This window comes from Centroberyx affinis, unplaced genomic scaffold (genome assembly GCF_046629955.1).
Source record: "Centroberyx affinis isolate AG114_WGS23_722 - 3 ecotype Tasmania unplaced genomic scaffold, CSIRO-AGI_Caff_v1 ptg005079l_1, whole genome shotgun sequence".
Lineage (NCBI taxonomy): Eukaryota > Metazoa > Chordata > Actinopteri > Beryciformes > Berycidae > Centroberyx > Centroberyx affinis.
In genome coordinates this window covers 13,532-32,646 of record NW_027282512.1, presented here as the reverse complement: position 1 = coordinate 32,646, position 19,115 = coordinate 13,532, and the positions used below count along the sequence as shown (strand labels likewise).

Genomic DNA, 19,115 nt, shown 5'->3' with positions numbered 1-19,115 from the left:
AATTATTATTCTGAATTCCACTGCTTTGAGTGAAAAAGTGTGGAACTACACGTGTAGATGTGATGACATGAGATGGAATACAGGAAAATATGCTGTAATTTCAGTGACCATTACATTGTCATACCAGAGTAAAATTGTGACTTAATGAGCTGGAGAGTAATCAACATCACTTGAAGAGTCTGCTGAGAAAACTTGGTCTTGGCCAAATTGTGGCACTATATTGGCTCTACACTATGCTAGACTACAGCTGTATTATTAAAAACAGTATATTTTTAAAAGTCCAGACTGTCCTGAGATGGTTTATGAAAAGTTCAACACGAAGATGTAACCTGACAGTCTTTCCAGATGTGTGGTCAGCTATTCATGAAGTAACACCAATAGTGGACCAAGTGCATTAAGGTAACCCCCGTTTTGACACCATTACCTGCTGTGCAGTGCTGAGCTTCATAACAACCTCATCTGCTCTTGCAGCTTTGGAAATGCTGGGGGAATTTGTGCTGTGGGATGGTCCTGTAGGATTGAATGACATCAATTTGTAATTGTGCAACTGGTCCATCAGAACAAATGTCTTTTTTGTTTGTTTTTAAATCAATCTTTGCCTGTAGGTACTTTTGAGAGGTACACCTCACTTCCGTAACAGTAGAGCAATGGATAATTTTCAGCAGGCTGCATATATAATGAAAAATAATTGTACCTTACTGTATCTGAATATAATAGTGTTCAATCATTCATATTGCAATGATTTTTAGTCCATAATGGTGAGAGGGTTAGATGCTGCAGTAAAAGATTAAGTATAATCAACCAGTGATACTATTCTGAATTAATGGATATAATGAATTCATTATTTATCTATTGGACTGTTAAACTCCCAAAATAACTCACATTTCAATGGCTGTAATTTGTTTTTATTTGTGGCTTGTTTAAGGCTTACAGCCAAGAAAATCCACTCAACTTCTAAAGCACACGTCTTCCTACTGTGCTCAACAATTGTCACAATAGGATTCATGTCAAACATGAAGAGTGTTAGTTTGCACTATCTGAGCTCAAAGAGTCAAAGTATATACCAGTACTTTGGCTTCATTACACTAATCATATCCAAACATGAATAAAAGCATATCTACAATAGATATATCAAATAATGTGGATTCAACTTGAAATCAGTCGAGCATCAAATACTGTGGTGGCATGAAAAAAATTGCTGAAATATTAAAGTCAAGATTAGCTTGAAAGTCCAGACATCCAACCCTTAAGCCTTTTGTAGTGTCATTTGCCCCCCTGCACTGTTCATTTTCCACACCAATGACAGTGTTCAAGTCTAAGAGCAGGATTCAGAGCAGACAGCAGTCTGTGAGGCAAAACATTTGGGCATGTGGTTACCATCAACAGTCTAGAGTATGGAGTTTAGGCATTTTTATCAGGCAAGATTGAAGCCTTGATTGTGATCTATGGCCTGCAGGAGCTTGTCACGGAGGGTCTCTAGATTCGTGTACTTGGGCAGGTCCAGCAGATTGAAGCAGGTGTGTGCGACAGGTAAGTAGTGCTCCCCTCCACCGGTGGGCTGGATCACCAGTTTCAGGCTTTTCATCCCCAAGATGGGTATGCGGTCACTTCCTGTGAGGAACACTGAAGGAACACGTCGTTTCACTATTACAGATGTACAAACACATGACAACAGCTTCTATGACTGTGTAAAAACAGGCTTACATAGAGGGCAGCACTTACAGAGAAACTGTTTCTTCTTCTCTAAAGGAAGACTGTGGAACACCTCCCAAAAGAACCTGATGGTGGGATGATCTGCCCAGTATTCCCCTTTGTATTCAGTACTCTGAAAAGTAAAGACGAAAAATTATTTGTACCATCATACACTGAGAATAAGATACAAATACTCAAGATACTGAACTGAGCCCTATTTGTATGGAGCTACTATTAACTGGGGACACCTAGTAATATGATTTTCATGCTGTGATCTTTATCTGGTGCGAGTCTGCCAGGTCACTAATTTGCAATCTTAAAATTTCACTCAAAGTGTACTGTTTTTTTTTTATTTTTTAGTAAAGACAGGTTCCCTTAATAATGGTGTGCAAATCCACTCCCTTGTGAATTTTGGCTTCACTTGTCCCTTAATAGGGACTCGAGTTTAGAACTGTTTTATGAATTATTCTGATATGCCCATTAATCATATTGCCATATTATGTACACATCACAATGTTTAGTTTTAGAGTTCCACATCAAGGACCTATCATAAATGTATCTGAGGGCATGTCAAGTTCAGTTTCACAACACCTAAAAAACACCAACTGAGGAAGCAGATTTGGGAATCTTTAATCTTAATTTGACCAGGATCCTAATACTAGTCTCATACAAACAGGGCTTTGCACTATATACCACAAAAATGTTTCTGCAGATGATCATTACATTACAAAGTACAAAAACAGTTTGGAGAGGGAACAGTTACAAAACTTAACCTTTTCAAGCTCTTTCCAGTCATAGTTGGTGTTGCCAATGACCATGGCTTGCAGTTCATTTGGCTGGAACAGCTCCAGAACCTTTCCACCACACACTTTGTGAAACCCCGCAAAGAAGGACTCAAAAAGTGGGGCTACTGATCTGTTGAAAGTGTAGTCGACATATGCACTGACAAACTCCTGCCTGGGGAAAGAAAAGGGAGCAAACTTTAAAGTTATTTTTTTAAAACTTGTTGCATGTCAAATTCTGTGTGAAGACAGAAATATGACCAGATTTCTAAAATTAGGAATTATGCAGGATGCTATATTGATACTGCAGTACAGTTTCTGAGGTTAAAAGGGACCCTGGGAAAAGGCTGGGAATTACTGACTTAAATGGAGCAACATTAGAAGAGCCAGACAATTCCTCATGAAATCCCCAAGTGCAGTCTTGTCCAACTAAGGAGAACAGACCTCCATACTCTCACTATATACGCCTTCATCCATATCTCTACCAGGGAAAGAGCAATAGAAGGGAAGCAGGTGGAGAGCCTGAGGGTGCCAGGACAGGTTCATCCACAACACCCTAGACTTGTGTCCTGGCTTCCAGCTGGCAGCACAAAGTCAGGGAAAGGGCACCTCATGGTCCATGGCTACAGTGCCAGCATCTCTAACACTCAGTGGGCCCTGTGCTGCAGGATCAAATAGAGCTTGTAGGAGACACTTAGCAGCCCTTTGGCAGCCTGCAGTTTCAGATGTAAATTTTATTAATGAGGACTATGCTGAATCCATGTTCACAAAAGTAATTTTAATTAATTTCTTCCTGTGGGTGTCTTCCAGGTGATTGACAGTATGCAAAGTGTAATGTAATCACAAAGGATGTCTGCAGTTGCCAGTTTTGTCTACATCCTACTTTACACTGTGACAGGCCCGCCCTCCAGCCTTGCTCATCCAATACAAATGAAATACCAGAAATACTCTCTGGTCCAATGAGAAGTCTCTGAATGCACACACTGATATGAAAACACTCAACTTGGGAACAATGCAGTTACAATAAAACAGAGAAACTTATTAAGGTTTCATGTTTACTGTGATGGATTATCTACCTCGGGCAATTTTCAAGTCTGTGGAAGTTGTTTTTTAGACTGTACAATAATGAATGCCAGCAAATGGCTTCGTATTCCTCAGAACAACCAGCTGCCTGGCAACTATAAATCTCACTTTTTTGAGATCTTCTCTACAGTCTAGTTCAACTAACCTAGACAATGTTCTCTACCATGTCTCTTGCCATTTTGTTTACATTTGTTAACAAGAGATAGTTGAGAAGAGTTTGAAAAGTTACCTGTTGGATTTATTAACACTGATATCCTCACCATTAGGTATAAGTTCCAAGACCTCTGTGGCACCGAAGTTTTCCTCTGTGACCTGAAAAAAATTACATTGACAAGATATTTAGTATATCACAACTGTATATTCTATGCATGAACACAGAACTGCATGTATTTGAGTTTGAGACTAACAATCAACCTACTGTGAAGTTCAAGCAGAACGTGTCCTCGAGGTCATCTTCTGTGTAGTCCAGCAACTGCTGCAGACTCCTAGTTTTAGGGGAGACCGAATTATGCCCACATGATCTCACACGATCCCAAGGTAAATTAGGTTCATTAACATGCTAATGGAAAACTTCAGGTGACTGTTCCTTGATCTGACCTTCCCACATCTGGCATTAGCTCTTTCAGGTCATCTAGAGTTGGGTTCCTCTTCAGAAGCTTCTTGTAAAGGGCCACTGGGAAGTGGAGCTCTACTATGGTGAGATTGTAGATGGCCAGACCACAGATAACCCCGATGAGGTGGAACAAGTCAACGTCCTCAAAGGTCTGGAAGGAACATTCATTGTCAGAGGTTTCATAGAAGTATTCTGGATACTGGCTCATGTCCCAGTTAAAGGAATCGTTCACCCAAAAACTCTCTACTCATCCTCATGTCAGTCGAAACACCGGTTTCGACCATGAAATTACTCAAAACAGCATAATCCAAGTGTTCTGAATCGAAACAATTGCTCTGTGGGCCCAAAAGTCCAATATTTACCTTTTCCGTACTCACAGAGCTCTGGTTGCCCTACAGCAATCTGGTGGAAGAATCTTGCTGCCTTCATGTGCTCCTCGTAAGCTTCTGCTTCCGGGTGTTATAGTTGTGTATTCAAGTACTTTTTAGTCAAACATAACAAATTGGACCCTGAAACAAAAGTAGCTTTTTTTGGTGACTATTTTAGAAACCAAGTGGTGCAGAGCTACTTTGTGCTGCATAGCAGAATGAAGAAGAGAATAATCCCATCATTTTAAGTGTATTGGCTAGTTGTTGTATATGTGTGACACCTAAAATAGGGTTTACACCTTTATTGGGTTGTTCAATATTTCCGACAGCATTTGAAGGCAACATCTGCTTACTACTGTAGTGATGATTGCCGTGGTGCCCAGCTAATGTGGAAAATCTTGAGAGATGAGGTAAATATTGGACTTTTGGAACCACTGTGCAATTGTTTGGCTTTCAGGACTGATTATGCTGTTTGGAGTAATTTTATGTAATTTTTTATTGCCATTTTTAGAAATCTAAAGAACCAGTTCTCAGTCATTTAAGTTCGTTTGGAGACAGCTAATACAGAGTAGCACTAGCAAACTCACTGTGTTTTATGTGGACATACAAACTTCACCAGTGTTTCAACTAACATGAGGGTGAATAGATAATGTCCAAATTTTCATTTCTGGGTGAACTATTTCAATACCTTTAAGGTATTGTTCAAGAGAGGCTGTTCATATGCAAGTATTAAAACCTGCTAGTTGCAATTACGCTGAGTTTGCACAGACTACAACAAACAAATGGTAAACGGGATAACACGTTAGCCTCCGTCAATATCCTGGATAATATCCCAGAAAATAAGAATATCCCATACCAAGGTTTCTCATAGCCAGGACAAGACCTTATCCGGGTTGCTGTGGACAGTGTTCACAGTAATCCAGCTCATAAACTGAATACTTGAGTATCCTCAATATTAACGCCGTATTAGAATCCACATAAACATAGCCAGTATTAAATATTTTTAGCAGTGTGAGGGGAAGAAGGTGAATTGTACGTACCTTATTCGAAAACCAGATGAGCCTGGACTCCTCGTAGTAACGAAACATCCCATATTTGGGATCCAGCAGTTCTCTCATGATCAAAAGGAAGAATTCCTTTCTCACACCGCCTGCATCGACTGCCTCCTCTCCGACAAAGATCACCTGCCATGAGTTTTATCACAAACATTAGCACCATGACAGGATCTTTTGACTTAATCCAAATGATAGCATAGGATCAAGGGATAGCGCACAATGAATTCTTATCCAAGTTTTCTCTCAACAGTCGTAAACATATTTTAGTAACTGCAACACTATTACTAATATTACTAACTGCAATAATATTTGAGGAATCCATCCATGATGGATAATGGATTATGCATTTATGAGTTGGTCACATGAGCTCTTAAATGAAACAAGCTGTCTATTTAGTGATCCTTTATTGCTCTAAGTCATTACTGGTGGTCAGTTTTATGATCCTTTTCATGGAATCTTGAAGATTACATACTGTATTATTGTTTTTCAACTTTTGTCAGGATGTTCAGTGGGGGAAAAAAAATTCTGAAACAACGCATTAATGGACCTTGAGTGGTTTCTTGTAGTCCACATTCTTGGACTTTCTGAGGACTTCCATGGTGTCTCCAACAATGTTTTCCCTCCGGACGATGAGAATGAGACAGGGGTTAACCGACTCCACCACTGGCAGGAACATGGAGCTGAAGTTTTGCCTCTGTGCCTGGTCCACTGCCATCTAGCAATACATGAGTGAATGATAAGAGATTAGCTATATATTTTCACAAATACAATAATACAGCAGTTATGGCCCCAAATTATATGACTGCATTGGATTCAATTCCTTCAGTTGGTAGAGTGAAGCCATTTGAAAAGAGCAGTTATTAATCTCTGTGTGGTTCTTAATAGCTTAATGAAGTAGAGCATGGCACTGATGGACACTATCAGGGTTAGAGGTTTGATTACCACTGGGGCTACTTTAGCTAAAAATGTATCCACGGCTGGTAGTGTAAGACACTTTGGATAGAAGCATTCAGCAAGTGGTAGACTGTATGTTACCTGCATTTGTATGACAGCATCAGTTTGAAGCAGTGTGGTCTTTGCTTGGGCATCAAATACAAAGGGATACCTGCACAGAGTGACTGCACCATCGTGACCCTGAGGACACAGAAGCATAAACAAATTATCCATAATGACGCATAATTTACCTTTGACAAATGTAATGTAGTGAATCGTGGAACTGACATCAGCTGTTAAGGTGACTGCATTTGTAATGTACCAGTGGACTCACCAAAGGGTACATCTGCTGCTGGATCCATGTGATGTAGTCATTTCTGATGTCTATCAGGTCATCCAACTCGTGAATGTAGAATTTATCGTACTGTATGATGTGTCCTGCTCGCTCACTCACCTGAGGCATTAAGAACACACACTATCAACATACTGGAATGAGAACTGAAGGTTAACTTAAGTGTATGAGCCTGACATGCAAGGTAAGACAAACCCATGGATTTTCTCAGCACTCACCGTATGCAGGATCTCCAAGAGGCGGAGCGACGTGTCCAGGAAGCAGGTGAAAATTCTCTGCTCTGTTTGAGGAATGCCCACCTTGTGCATTCGGAGCAGATACACCACCACCTCCTTGTACAACTCCACCAGCCGCTGGAAGATTGGGGGCTCAAATGTTGGCCACCAGTTTCCTGAAGCAAATATGAAAATAAAGGTATCTTGGGAAACAAATCTATTGCAAAAAACACAATGACAGAGCAATAAACCTGTCCCTGGAGCAAGATGCATGAAAAAAGTACTTTATCCTACCTAGCACCTTCAGTGGTGCCTCTTTAAGGCTGATGAGTGCTTTCGCAAATGGGATGGCGAGGGTCACATATGTGTTTGGGTCACTGAAGAGTGGACATTCTGGAAGAGTGAGGTAGAGTCTCAGGGCTTCGATGTCTGGAGGAGAGTTGTTTAGTCTGGGAATTAGGTTCTTCTCCAGACTGGCAGCAATCTGATGGGAGAGAGGAGAGGGAATAAATATAGGTCTGCTATAATTAAAGATACAATCAGCGATTGATGCATCGCCCCGCTCTGTGCTTGTTTTGTAAGCATAGTGTTGGAGAGGGTGGTGGGATGAAGTGCAACAGCGACGCCTCCAGGTGAGCATATAATAAGGGTGGGGGCAGGACGCCTATGGTGGCAGAGCTTGGAACTGGATTGGAGACTGATAAGTTAAAGTTGTCAACCGACCATCTACAAAGAAAATGTTAGTAGTAATGATGTGTAACTCGGACGGTCAGACTCTACATCTACTGATCCTCCATCTACGATTAAGAAATTCTGGGGCATATATTTTTGAAAATCCTCATGCACAGCCACAAGAGGCTGCACACGAGCGGATTGTACCTTTAAATACACATTTACAGTAAATACCATAGGCAAAATGATTAATTCTTACACTGAACTATTAAAAAAACATGACAGAAAAGTAATACATGGCTATGGCACATCCAAAATAGGATTTCTTTTGTGAGTGCTGACCTGCTGGGCTATTTCAGGGTAATCTTGCTGAACCATTCTGTGAAACAGGAGGCGAGCCATGTTCATGTCCACCCCTGAACATTTACTGCTGGTGTTGTAGTGATCTGGATGGCTTTGGAAAACAGATAAGACCGTTATTATTTCGAGACAATAAAGGCTAAATTTCTAAAAGTCAAATCGCCAAGTCAAATCCAAAGCCAAACAAAAATCTAGGTCCAACTATCGCAAAAAACATCTGTCATTTTAATAAAGAATAAAGCACAATGTATCATAACATTACTCTGAAATACAATACTCTACAATACTCTGAAATGCACTGCATTATATCACAAGATGAAAATTCAAGATTTCAAGCATATTAAACATCTGACATGGATGAAAACCAGCTTCCCCTAAAATGTGATTACCTCAAAGCCAGAAAAGACCCATTGAGGCAGCTTGTGGAGGAGAACACCAGGTCAATCTCACTAAGGGAATTGTAAAAAGACAAGTAATTAGTGTGGCTACTTTTCAGAACCAAATATTCATAAACATGATTTACACAAATCTGGCAATACTACTGATAAGATGGATAACATGTGGGCAGCCAAGGGTTTTACAAGAGGAGGACTTTACTTGGAGATTTCTGGTGGGAGTCTTCCATGTGAGTGGTTCAGCCATTTATGTATGAGATCGGCAGACAAGGTGCAAATTTTTCTATGGGGGTCCTGTATCCTCACGTCATTCAGGATCCGGAAGGGATCCTACAAACAAAAAGTAATTTACATTTTTTTACTGTGCTATCATGACTGTGTACATGATCATAGTTAATGCCAACAATCTTACAATACCTGTCTACTTAACTTATATTTTTTTAATCAGAGGCCCCCTTTACACCTTGCATTAAAATGTGTCTCGTATCCAGATTGTATCTAGATATGATTTAACCTGATTACATTTACACCTGGTATTAATCCAGTGTCCACATTGAGATCCGATCGCTCTGTCCAGCTCAAACAACCGAACATCACATCCTCCTCTCGTTTGCGCGGGTCCAAAAAAAAAAAAAAAAAAAAAAAAAGATGATACCCATCCGTGAAGACGCGCTATTGTATGGACTTATGCTTGCTTTTGGAAGCGGGGGAAGAAGCCGTTTTCAACAACTGGAATGCCGAAGACGAAAGTCGCGCACGATTACGTATTTCCGCCCACATAGTTGTTGTATGTGGATTGAAAACGCAACTGCATTTACACTTGTGTTCAATGTGGTCACAATGCGTCCCTGACCACCTCCGGAGGTGGTTTGGCCGATCGGATCACAATCCGTCCTCAATGCATCTTGGGTGCATTTACACCTGTACTTTTATGTGGTCAAGCACTATCCGATTGCACTCCGATCACCCAAAACGCATTTTAATGCAAGGTGTAAAGGGGGTCAGAGTTGTAATGCCTATACATATACAGTATAATATACTATTACCATAAGCCATTATATCCTATGGATATTGCCTTTTTCTAGGCCTTTTCTTTGTCAATGGAATGCATATTAACACATATCATGATATGCTAAATGAGAAGCTGCTGCCAATTATTTGTTTTTTGTTTGAAATTTGGAAAAATAAACTAAAATTTGATTGCAAAAAAAAAAAGTAGCTCGAAAAATGTTTATGATCAAATAAAAAGTGAAGCGGTGAAAGTAAGATTATTCTTGAGCCATGCAAAAATATTTTTCATGAGTGATCTTCACCCATGTTAATTTGACAATTCCTTCATTGTTTAACAGACAGTCCAGACTGCCATCATTTGACAGTATGAAAAGAAATAAGATTTTTGTAATTACTGATCATCTTCCAGCAACTCTAATTCAACTGCATTAACTCAAAATGTAATCAAATGGAAAGAGTAATACAAGGCAAATATACTGTACATAAAAGGAAAGAAGTCATTTTACCATGACAACTTACATTGGGAGTGTAATAGTGAGCAAAGCTCTGGTCTCCTCCAGCATAGATCCTCCTGACACAACAGCTCTGCTCTGTGTCTGCAATACAAGAAATAACAATCACAATATTCATTTACTTTCCTTGATTCCTCACCTTTCCTTCAAGGTAAGCTAAATACAGGTACAAATGCAAACATGCAATTGCAATCTTAATTCTCTGTCTATTTGGCATAATGCACATTCCTCACCTGTTTCTGTCGGACCATTAGAGGTTACCCAGGGGCCTTTGACAGGAGCGGGGCTTTTCCTATTGCAAGTGGAGCGTGTACCAAGCTGCCCATTTCCTCCGAGCCCAAATGAGTCCATCTTTCCAGAGGAGGGGATGAAAGCCAGAGTGTGCTGCCTTATGAGGGCACAGTGGTTTGAGAAATTTGAAGTTGTTGTTCACCACAAAATTATAGCATGTATGCTACATTTGAGATATCATGTGCATATGCCACAATACATGTTATGTATTGTACCTTCCACATGCAATCTGTGTGACTACATTTCCCATGAGCTCAAACACTTTCCTGGGGTTGATCTCATGGTTTGACGAGTTGTGTCCAAGTTGGCCATATCCTCCCGCTCCAAATGTAAACACACCTCCTTCCTGCAAAATCAACACCACCACCAGTTATTCTAACCTTTTCATGGACATCTCACTGCAAGGCCAAATGTTAGCAAACACCATTCTACACAGAAAGCATATAGGTTGTAACCATGTTAGTGTAAAAGGCTTAATTTGAATCCAGGTATTCCACACAGAAAACCTAAATATCTAACAGTTGGCTAAAAAATATAATCCCCTGGCCATGGGATATAGCTTAGCTTGAAAGACTTAAGGCAGGGATACTGTTCTATAACCCCAGCCCACTGGTGACAAAGAAACCCACTCCACACTGGGTACCAGCACAGGAAATTCACTTTTTTGTCCACACTGACTCCAACATTCACCAGCTGTTTTCACCATTTAACCAGCCAAATATTATTTACAATAGCAAAAAGATGATAGCTGGTTACCTGCCAAAGAGGCTGGTAGATTATCCACCGCAGCCAAATTTTTACCAGTGTTTGTCTGGTGCCGGTAATTAACTTCCCAACCAGCTGCACACCACTGTGATTCAAACCAAGGTCACCACAGATTCAAACCAAGGTCTTGTACACAGGGCACTACGGCTCTATTAGATAAAGCCAAAGGGAGTGTATAGCTTAACTTGGTCAGTGCTGCTGTGTGATCTTCTCCACAGCAGATGTAAATAACTCTCTGTGACCTTAGGGACTTCAGCAGGGTTGGGAAATGTCGATCTGAAAAATACCTTCTGAAAATTAGTTTGCTCTTAAGGCTAATGTGTTCATTATCATGGTAGTGTAGGATTTTGACCAACACACAACAACAACACACTGTGTTTTTGATGGGCTCACCATTGTTGTCATTGAGACCCAGCTGGCCGAACTTGTTGCGCCCCCAACCAAACACCGCTCCTGAGAGTGTGAGGGCGAAGCTGTGAGCGCCACCTGCTGTTATCTGGGTAAAAGGAATGCCCTGCAAAGACTGAATGATCTGCGGTGTGGAAATGCCTTGTCCGTCTATTCCCAGCCCCAGTTGTCCATATCGATTCTGACCCCAAGAGAAGACTTGGCCCCCTAAACAAAGAAACGGGTATGATGTTAGCTGGCAAAACATCAGGAAAATAAGCTGACTTAATAAATGTGCATTATGCAGGTTAGGCTATGTACAATTCCACCCTCACCTCTGGAAAGAGCATGGGAGTGCCAATATCCACAGGCTACCTGAGCAATTTGTACATCTGACAAACTCTTGATGTTTCTGAAGTTTTAACAGGGGTAAAAAAGTCAATGAGTCAATTATTTTCTCTCATAGCATTCTTTCAGATTGAAGATAAGTAAGACACCATGTCAAAGTCATATCTTTAAAAGTGTGTGATAGGTTAAAATGAGCAAATGATCCACACTGCTACACAGTACAAACCAAACATGTTTCATGCAAATCAGTAAATGTGAGACATTAGTTGTTGAATTTACCTAGGCACACGGACACATTCTTCAAAGTTATTAAGGCCCAACTGCCCATCAGAGCCCAGACCCCATGAGAAAACTTGACCTTTGTCATTCAGTGCTAGTGTATGGGCTTCTCCACATGACACCGCCACTATGATCTGTGCATCCAGGGCCACTACCTGTTCTAATAGTGGACAAAAACAAAGCCAAATGTTAACCTGATTGAATGCTTTTACCAAGGACTGTCATGAGAGATTTTAAACATTGACCAACCTGGTTTCTTTCGGGACTTATCGTGTCCCAACTGCCCTAGGTCATTGCAGCCACAGGTGTATACTGTCCCATCTTCAATCAGGAAAGTTGTGTGCCTTCGACCACACCCCACATCACACACTTGCTTCCCATGAAAAAAATCACATCTCCGTGGCTCAACCACTATCTCCTCATCAATCCCACCCAAACCTAGTTGTCCGAAGGAAGCATTGCCCCAACACAGCATTGCAGATCTCCCCCTTGGCTGTCCACGCCAACAGGATCTCTGTTTCAGTGAAAAGAAAAAAGACACCTCATGCTAGCTAATGTGACGATACAGAGCTGATGGTCCAATCTCAATAGCTCAGAGTTTGGGTTGCATGACACACTTCAGCTGCTATCAGCTAGCAAGCTAGTCAACTAACGACATTACATGAAATAGATGAGTATGGTTAAGTTATTGTCGCTACAGTATTCACGCTATATCTATTGCTAGCTACCGCTGTATACTGAACTCGTAACGTTAGTTGGTCAGACATAATGTAAACAGATTAGCCAATTAAGATACCGTTGGATTAACGGTGGCTAACGTGCTTCATGACGTGCCTTTACTACTGCTAGAGGCATAACGGTTTACTGTCTGATGCAATTTAACCAAGTTACCTTGCTTAATGTTAACGTATGGAAAGTGAAAGTATATAGTAAGCATTTACGTTAAATCATTCAAGACAACAATTGAACGTTCACTACATGGACGCTACAGTGACATAACGTAACGTTAGCTATTTATTCAACACTGGTTTATCTAACGTTAAGTTATCTTAGCACGCTGACTAAGAGTAAAGAGTGTATGCCTCCAAATGTGTTATTCTCTTACCTGTTGCGAAGGCAATTACACCAAAGACCAAAAACAGCTAGTTAACATTAGCAGGCTAAAGCCAAATAGCAAATCTTGCCACACACACACGAGGACTGATACTGTTTGGCTCGCTAGCTAGTCCGACAGTTAGCAACACATGCCACCGCGTCTAGACGTCCGGTTTGAACTTGTTTTTCATTTTAAAAATAAAGGTCCCAATGAAGAAAGAGATACATTTTACAATCAGAAAATAGGAAGCGCCAAAAGGTAAAAGAAACATAACATTAGCCTAATGTCCAAAACCGTGGTAAATTAAATAACATGAGGCAACTGTGACCTTATTCAAATGTTTGGTAACGCCACCATCCTCATTAAACATAATGTGTTGTTGTTGATGTTGTTGTTGTCAGTGATTTAAGTTTATTTAGGGAGGCTAATGGTATGTGTAGTGACTACTAGAGAATGAAACCATGATTTCTAGTTTCATGGTTCTGAAACTACATGCCAAAGAACGATCTGAATACCACAATAACAATATAATTGTAATTCCATTCCAGTCACTTTCAACGACTTTTATTTTGAAGGCAAAATCACGAAGCCGGAAATGATGTTGCTTGTAAATACTATTTACTTGATGTAGGCGAAGAAAAGTCGCGAAGCATCCGAAATGTTCTAGATGGGGCTGGGAAAGCCCGTTATGGGTGAGACCTGGCTGAGGCTATGAAGGATGAAGTATGTAGGATGCATGCGCCCCACTGAATGCTGGCAAACGTATTATTCTCAACCAGTTGAATAATTCAGAAGTTGTTTATTATATGGGACAAACGAAGGTTTATTTCATTAGATAAGCAACACATGCAGTAATTACACTTGTATAGCCTACATACACTATCTTTCAAACTAGCCCTATAGGCTACTGTACATGCCCCCTTTCTCACGCGCGCACACACAGACACACACACACACACACACACACACACACACACACACAAACACTCTGCATGTGTATATCAGTAGGCTACGACATAAAAGGAAAATTTAAAGTTGTCTGAGAAAATTGAAGTAGATTTCTTTCTCTACTTACTATAACTATAACTATAAACTATAAGCTTACTATAACGGCAACGACATTGCTTCATGCTTTGGTTTTTTTTGGTCTTTTAAAAAATAATAATAGTGCGGTTTAATAAAATAAGGCAAAGAAAGAAAAAGTTCACTGAAATGATTTGTATTTCACAGAAGGTATCATTTATTTATTCATTTTGTGAATGCAACGTCGGGGATCTTGCCTTCCGTCTTCAACTGGGTGAACATTTGTGCAGCTCTGTTGAAATCCCACTCATTGTCCTGTAGACACTTTAGTGACCACTGCGTCTTCATGCCGGAATTCAGGGAGAAGGCTGAGAGCATCTCCTGCTGCTGAGGCTGGGCACCGGGCTGGAAGATGGCCCGCCCCCATCTTCCCCATCTTCCATCTTCCCCATCTTCCAGCCACAAAGGCTTGGCGAATCTCCTCTGTTGTGGCCATCCGGATGGAAAGTTGGTCGTTCACTATGCGCAAACCAGAATTCCCGGCAGGCACCGTGATGAAGGCTCGAGAGAAGGCCTGAGTGGAGTCCTGCGATTTACCGTCCACTTCTTTGAAAATTCTGCTCACTGTGAATGACAGTAGTGTATTCGTGCACGCGTTTACGTCAACAGTGAGGGAGGCAGAAATCCCCAAAGGCATAAATGCAGTAACAGTACACTAACAAAAAGTAACAAACATACAACGTCAGGGGTTACAAACAAAGCTTGACACAAACGAATACAAAAAGAAAATGGTGCAGTAACCCACTTCTGAGTCACACTACAGTAAATGTAGATTGACATAACTAACTTACTAACTTCTTATTTACTAACTAACTAACTTAACCCTATAGGAATATTATAGTGATACTATAAGACAACAGTAAAACATATTTGGCTCCCTCTGGTGGGGTGATAAGAAACAAACTAACCCACAAAAAAGAATCACAGTAGTCCTACAGTAAATGTTTATAGGGACTATCCTTATTGGAATATTATAGTGACACCTTAGGAGCTAAAAATGCCATAAAGTATGATAAGGTCATTACTAACAGAATACCGCAGGCACACTACAAGTCCCTATATGAATATTATAGTGGGGTTTTTTTTAACAAACTAAGCCTGGAGGATTGGACCCACTGAAGTTGAAGCCTTTACACCAAAATGAGCTGTCATTATAGTCCCTCATACAATGTATCAGTATCCCCAGAAAATCACAATATTGTCACAGACAATTTAATTTTGTAATTGAATCAAAGAGCTTTCATATGATGTGATTCTCCTTTATTGCTATTTTGAGGCAACAGTTATGAAATACAAACCAAACTGGAAAAGGCTTTGAATATGCATGAGTGGCACCTTTTACCATTTTAACAGCCCACTTACGTAATAGCACATTCATTTGTGTCATGGTTACATCTTTGAGGAACAAGAATAGGTGCTTCTTGAAAATGCAGTGGATCCTGTATGGCTGGTTCTTCACAAGTGTTTCTTTCTCCCCAGTCTCTTACACATTGTAGTCTTTTGTCTCGGAGCAGCAAGACTTCATTTAACACACGCTAGGGCACAGTTCAGCTCACAGTAAGGAAAGAGCCAAGAGAGACACACATGTTGTACTTGCTGGGAGTAAGTAAAAGCTTCTTTATTCATACTTCTTTCAGCTGTGAGCAGGCGTCAGTGGCAACTTATCACAGTGTTTAATAATCAGTTCTCATCTAACGAGACCTGTGAACTAATGCTGACTTTTGGTGTTTTTCTTTTAAACATATTCAGATCATCATTGGCCTTCTCTTCATCATAATGTGCTTTTCAAATGGACTCAAAGAGGTGAGTGAACCTTACAGTGTTTCCCCTTACTATGAGAAAATAATTTTTGTGTTATTGAAATAGATATGATGTGTCTTCTCATAACACAGTTTTCCCCAAAACACAATTTTCTTTTCCTACCTCCATAATTCACATTGAGATTAGTGATTGACAAAATGTAATTCATATCAGAATGCAGACATACAGTAAATACTCAACATGAATACTATAGATAGTTATTATAGATAGATAGTTATAGATAGATATAGATAGTTAAGACTGGAGTGAACAGCATGATGATGCATGACATATGATATTCTAAACCGGTGACTTTATGTCTGACAGGGAAATAAACCTCGAAAATCTCAAACCCCTGAATCCTCTGCCAACAACAAAAAGGTGAGAGGCGATGCAATACTGAATTCTATGATTATGGTTAATAGTTGACCTTCAGTAACTGCCATTCATTTCTTCAGCAGAGAGATTTGAGTGAAGAGGATGTGGATATATTGGCCAAAATCCTTTCAGTTGGACTGGTGGATGCAGATCCCAACTATCTCCAACACCTCAAGGGCTACAGAGACTTGCGTGGAGGATCTCCTTGAAAGACTTATAGCAATGAATGGACAAAACACTGCTGTCGCTGGAGGGACTCATGGAATTGTGACTGCATCGAATCAAGCTATACTGTACAGCAATGTGAATTGGATTACTGCAAGTCCAGCGACTCTCAAGCCCCAAGCCGCTCCACGATCAGTGGAGAAATACGCACTTTATATTTTTTTGGCCTAACAGACGGTGTATCCTGACTGCTTACTTTTCTGCCTGTGTAATTATGGCTGTTCATTACAAAAACATTTTAAATGTCCAAATGTCCAAATATGTCCATAATTTTCCTCTTATCAAATCAAGAAATGCATAAAACAGAGATAAAGAGGAGGATAACCTGCATTGCTTTCAGTGGGACTTGCTTTATTAGGCTTTCTTTGATCTTTTTATGCCATTATGCAAGTGTTTTGCAATGTTAAATGCTCCTTTGTTGAGCTGCTTCTATTTTCTCCTGATTATTGTAACTACACTCTAACATTCATAAAGAAAAGTAAGTCAATAGATAGAGGTATATTTTTTTTAGAGGTATGTGTGTTACAGTTCATTTGGCAGATTCCAGGCAGTTTTCTTCACGAAAGGTGAGGGATTTCCATTATTTGACTGTTTGCATTTGGCACATTAAATTTCACAGAGGCTGAGAATCACTTTCTTTTTGCCATCTTCTTGTTCTTGTCCTTACCTAGAATGAAGGAGGGATAGATAGATAGAGAGAGAGAGAGAGAGAGAGAGAGAGAGAGATTATTCTGGGGGTTAGCTTTGTATTCATTTGTTTGACCACAATGTTAAGCTAGCTAAAGTCCCTTACCCCACACACAGCTGTTGAGCTTGTCTCCCAGCAGATACAGTAGGGTCACCACAGACATATTGAAAAAGAAGAAGCCCACCAGACCAGCATTACTGAGGAGCCCAAGGAGGGGATACACCCAAATCCCAACTGACACGTATACCCATATAACCCTGCAGAACAAGTTAGGGCGGAAGAAAAGAACAACACTTAGTATCACATTATCTATCAGATCATCTTGTACTTTCTTATCTTACAAAATGTGTGTGTCTTGTGAAATACTTGCTGTTATGTCATACCAGGCTGATTATCTGGACTCAAGTCATTCACAGATTAGTCAGAACACAGAAGCCCCATCCATTGACGTCATTTATGCTCATCATTGCAACAGCAAAAACCTCAGCGTTATTAAAAATCCCATCCACTCCATACATGTGGATATGTGAATTGTCAGCATCCAGGCCAGAACTACTCAAGGTTCACAAAGTCAGCTTTTCCCCTCAAGCTGTTTGCAGAATGAACAGACTACAGTAACTGCTGTACTGGGCCAGTCTAGACTAGCTGCAGTAAGACTAGCTCAGGCAAATTCACACTCTTCTATCAACCATTGTGTTCATCAGCCACACTAACACACCTTAGATCGTGTTGCTGTTGCTGTTGTGCAGTAATTATAGTTACAAATGATAGGAATTAGCATTTCAGTGTTTTAAAACGCTGTGAGTTTTCAGTGAGTTAACTACATGATAAATTAAGTTCAAAAGGTTGACTGGAGTAAGCTTAAACTCATAATACAAAAAGATACATGCTGACTGTGTCACTTACCAACCCAAGTAAGCCAAGCCCACAACTCCTAATGCTGCAAGGCCGTGTTTAGTCTTTGGATAGACATGCGGCTGCACCAGGACTTCTCCAAGTAAAATAGGCAGGACAAATGAGTGCTGAGAACACATTTAAAGAGCAACTCAATATGTGGAATGGTTTACGAAAGGAGATCAAAGCTAAATTCAGTGGGTAGTAATGATAATGTCAGGAAAATGCAAGAGTTTACAGACCATAGAGTGATTTATCCAAGGGGGAAAGAAGGCATCAATAGTAGCTGGGTAGACTAACTCCCTGTCATAGGCAAAGATCATCCAGAAGAGCAGGACAACAAACTAAACAAAATGGAGAGAAAATTGAGTTAAAGTAAAGTAAAAATGATAATTTAGTGATAAAAAAAAACAATGAGATAAGGTTTTCCAAACATTATTTCTCACCATGCCCACAGGGAAGGCAAAGACAGAGAAGAGAAGGTCTTTACATCTGTTCAGAACAGTTTCAGACTTTTTCCCCGGTTGAAAATCATTCACTGCAGCCAGTCCAAAGAATACCATCTGCAATAGCTGAAACATTACAAGCAGCATTTTAGTTTTCCATTGTCCTTCCATTCATATCTGCCACTATACTGGTTATACACTTCCATATAAAGTAACAGAGGTAACAAAAATGCACTCACCAAATTCAAGAAAGTGAGGTATTTCCAAGGTCCTCCATAAACAAAGATTCCTGGTGGCAACTCCTCTCCATCCTTGGCAGCGAGACTCTTGACAACAAAAGCGTACCAGCTGAAAGCTGTGATGTGGTAAACTATCCTCAGGTATGTAGTCAT

General features: G+C 40.2%; 2 protein-coding genes and 1 long non-coding RNA gene across 3 annotated transcripts; 1 reads left to right on the top strand and 2 right to left on the bottom strand.

Annotated features, from left to right (window-relative positions):
* Positions 1-108: 108 nt before the first annotated feature.
* Positions 109-13,349, bottom strand: LOC139666651 (probable E3 ubiquitin-protein ligase HERC4). The gene is made up of 24 exons (XM_071545942.1): positions 13,219-13,349; positions 12,363-12,627; positions 12,114-12,273; positions 11,822-11,898; positions 11,493-11,714; positions 11,280-11,375; positions 10,550-10,676; positions 10,277-10,431; positions 10,051-10,127; positions 8,723-8,850; positions 8,515-8,574; positions 8,108-8,219; positions 7,388-7,577; positions 7,097-7,269; positions 6,861-6,980; positions 6,629-6,727; positions 6,141-6,308; positions 5,579-5,722; positions 4,155-4,321; positions 3,976-4,042; positions 3,787-3,869; positions 2,466-2,649; positions 1,723-1,825; positions 109-1,623 (listed from the first exon to the last, which is right to left on the bottom strand). Exons 2-24 carry the CDS (start codon positions 12,586-12,588, stop codon positions 1,415-1,417), a joined length of 3,147 nt encoding a protein of 1,048 aa, XP_071402043.1. The 5' UTR covers positions 12,589-12,627; positions 13,219-13,349; the 3' UTR covers positions 109-1,414.
* A 2,429-nt stretch (positions 13,350-15,778) lies between these two features.
* LOC139666648 (uncharacterized) lies at positions 15,779-17,182 on the top strand. Its single transcript, XR_011696914.1, has 4 exons — positions 15,779-15,894; positions 16,042-16,095; positions 16,420-16,473; positions 16,551-17,182. It is a non-coding gene; the product is annotated as an uncharacterized lncRNA (long non-coding RNA).
* Positions 17,183-17,266: 84 nt separating this feature from the next.
* Positions 17,267-19,115, bottom strand: LOC139666647 (androgen-dependent TFPI-regulating protein-like). The gene is made up of 6 exons (XM_071545940.1): positions 18,963-19,115; positions 18,724-18,849; positions 18,520-18,621; positions 18,290-18,405; positions 17,489-17,640; positions 17,267-17,362 (listed from the first exon to the last, which is right to left on the bottom strand). The coding sequence occupies exons 1-6, from the start codon at positions 19,113-19,115 to the stop codon at positions 17,325-17,327; spliced, it is 687 nt and encodes a 228-aa protein (XP_071402041.1). The 3' UTR covers positions 17,267-17,324.

Bases quoted from the DNA above. Each gene is read 5' to 3' on its own strand.
- LOC139666651 (XM_071545942.1), bottom strand. From the start codon at position 12,588: ATGCTGTGTTGGGGCAATGCTTCCTTCGGACAACTAGGTTTGGGTGGG. The intron at 12,274-12,362 runs GTTGGTCAATGT...GTCCACTATTAG, and splicing joins TAAGTCCCGAAAGAAACCAG to AACAGGTAGTGGCCCTGGAT. The intron at 2,650-3,786 runs GTAACTTTTCAA...TTCTTTCCCCAG, and splicing joins AGTGTTAATAAATCCAACAG to GCAGGAGTTTGTCAGTGCAT.
- LOC139666647 (XM_071545940.1), bottom strand. From the start codon at position 19,115: ATGACTACATACCTGAGGATAGTTTACCACATCACAGCTTTCAGCTGG. The intron at 18,850-18,962 runs GTGAGTGCATTT...GTAATGTTTCAG, and splicing joins ACCTCACTTTCTTGAATTTG to CTATTGCAGATGGTATTCTT. The intron at 17,363-17,488 runs GTAAGGGACTTT...CCTTCATTCTAG, and splicing joins GCTCAACAGCTGTGTGTGGG to GTAAGGACAAGAACAAGAAG.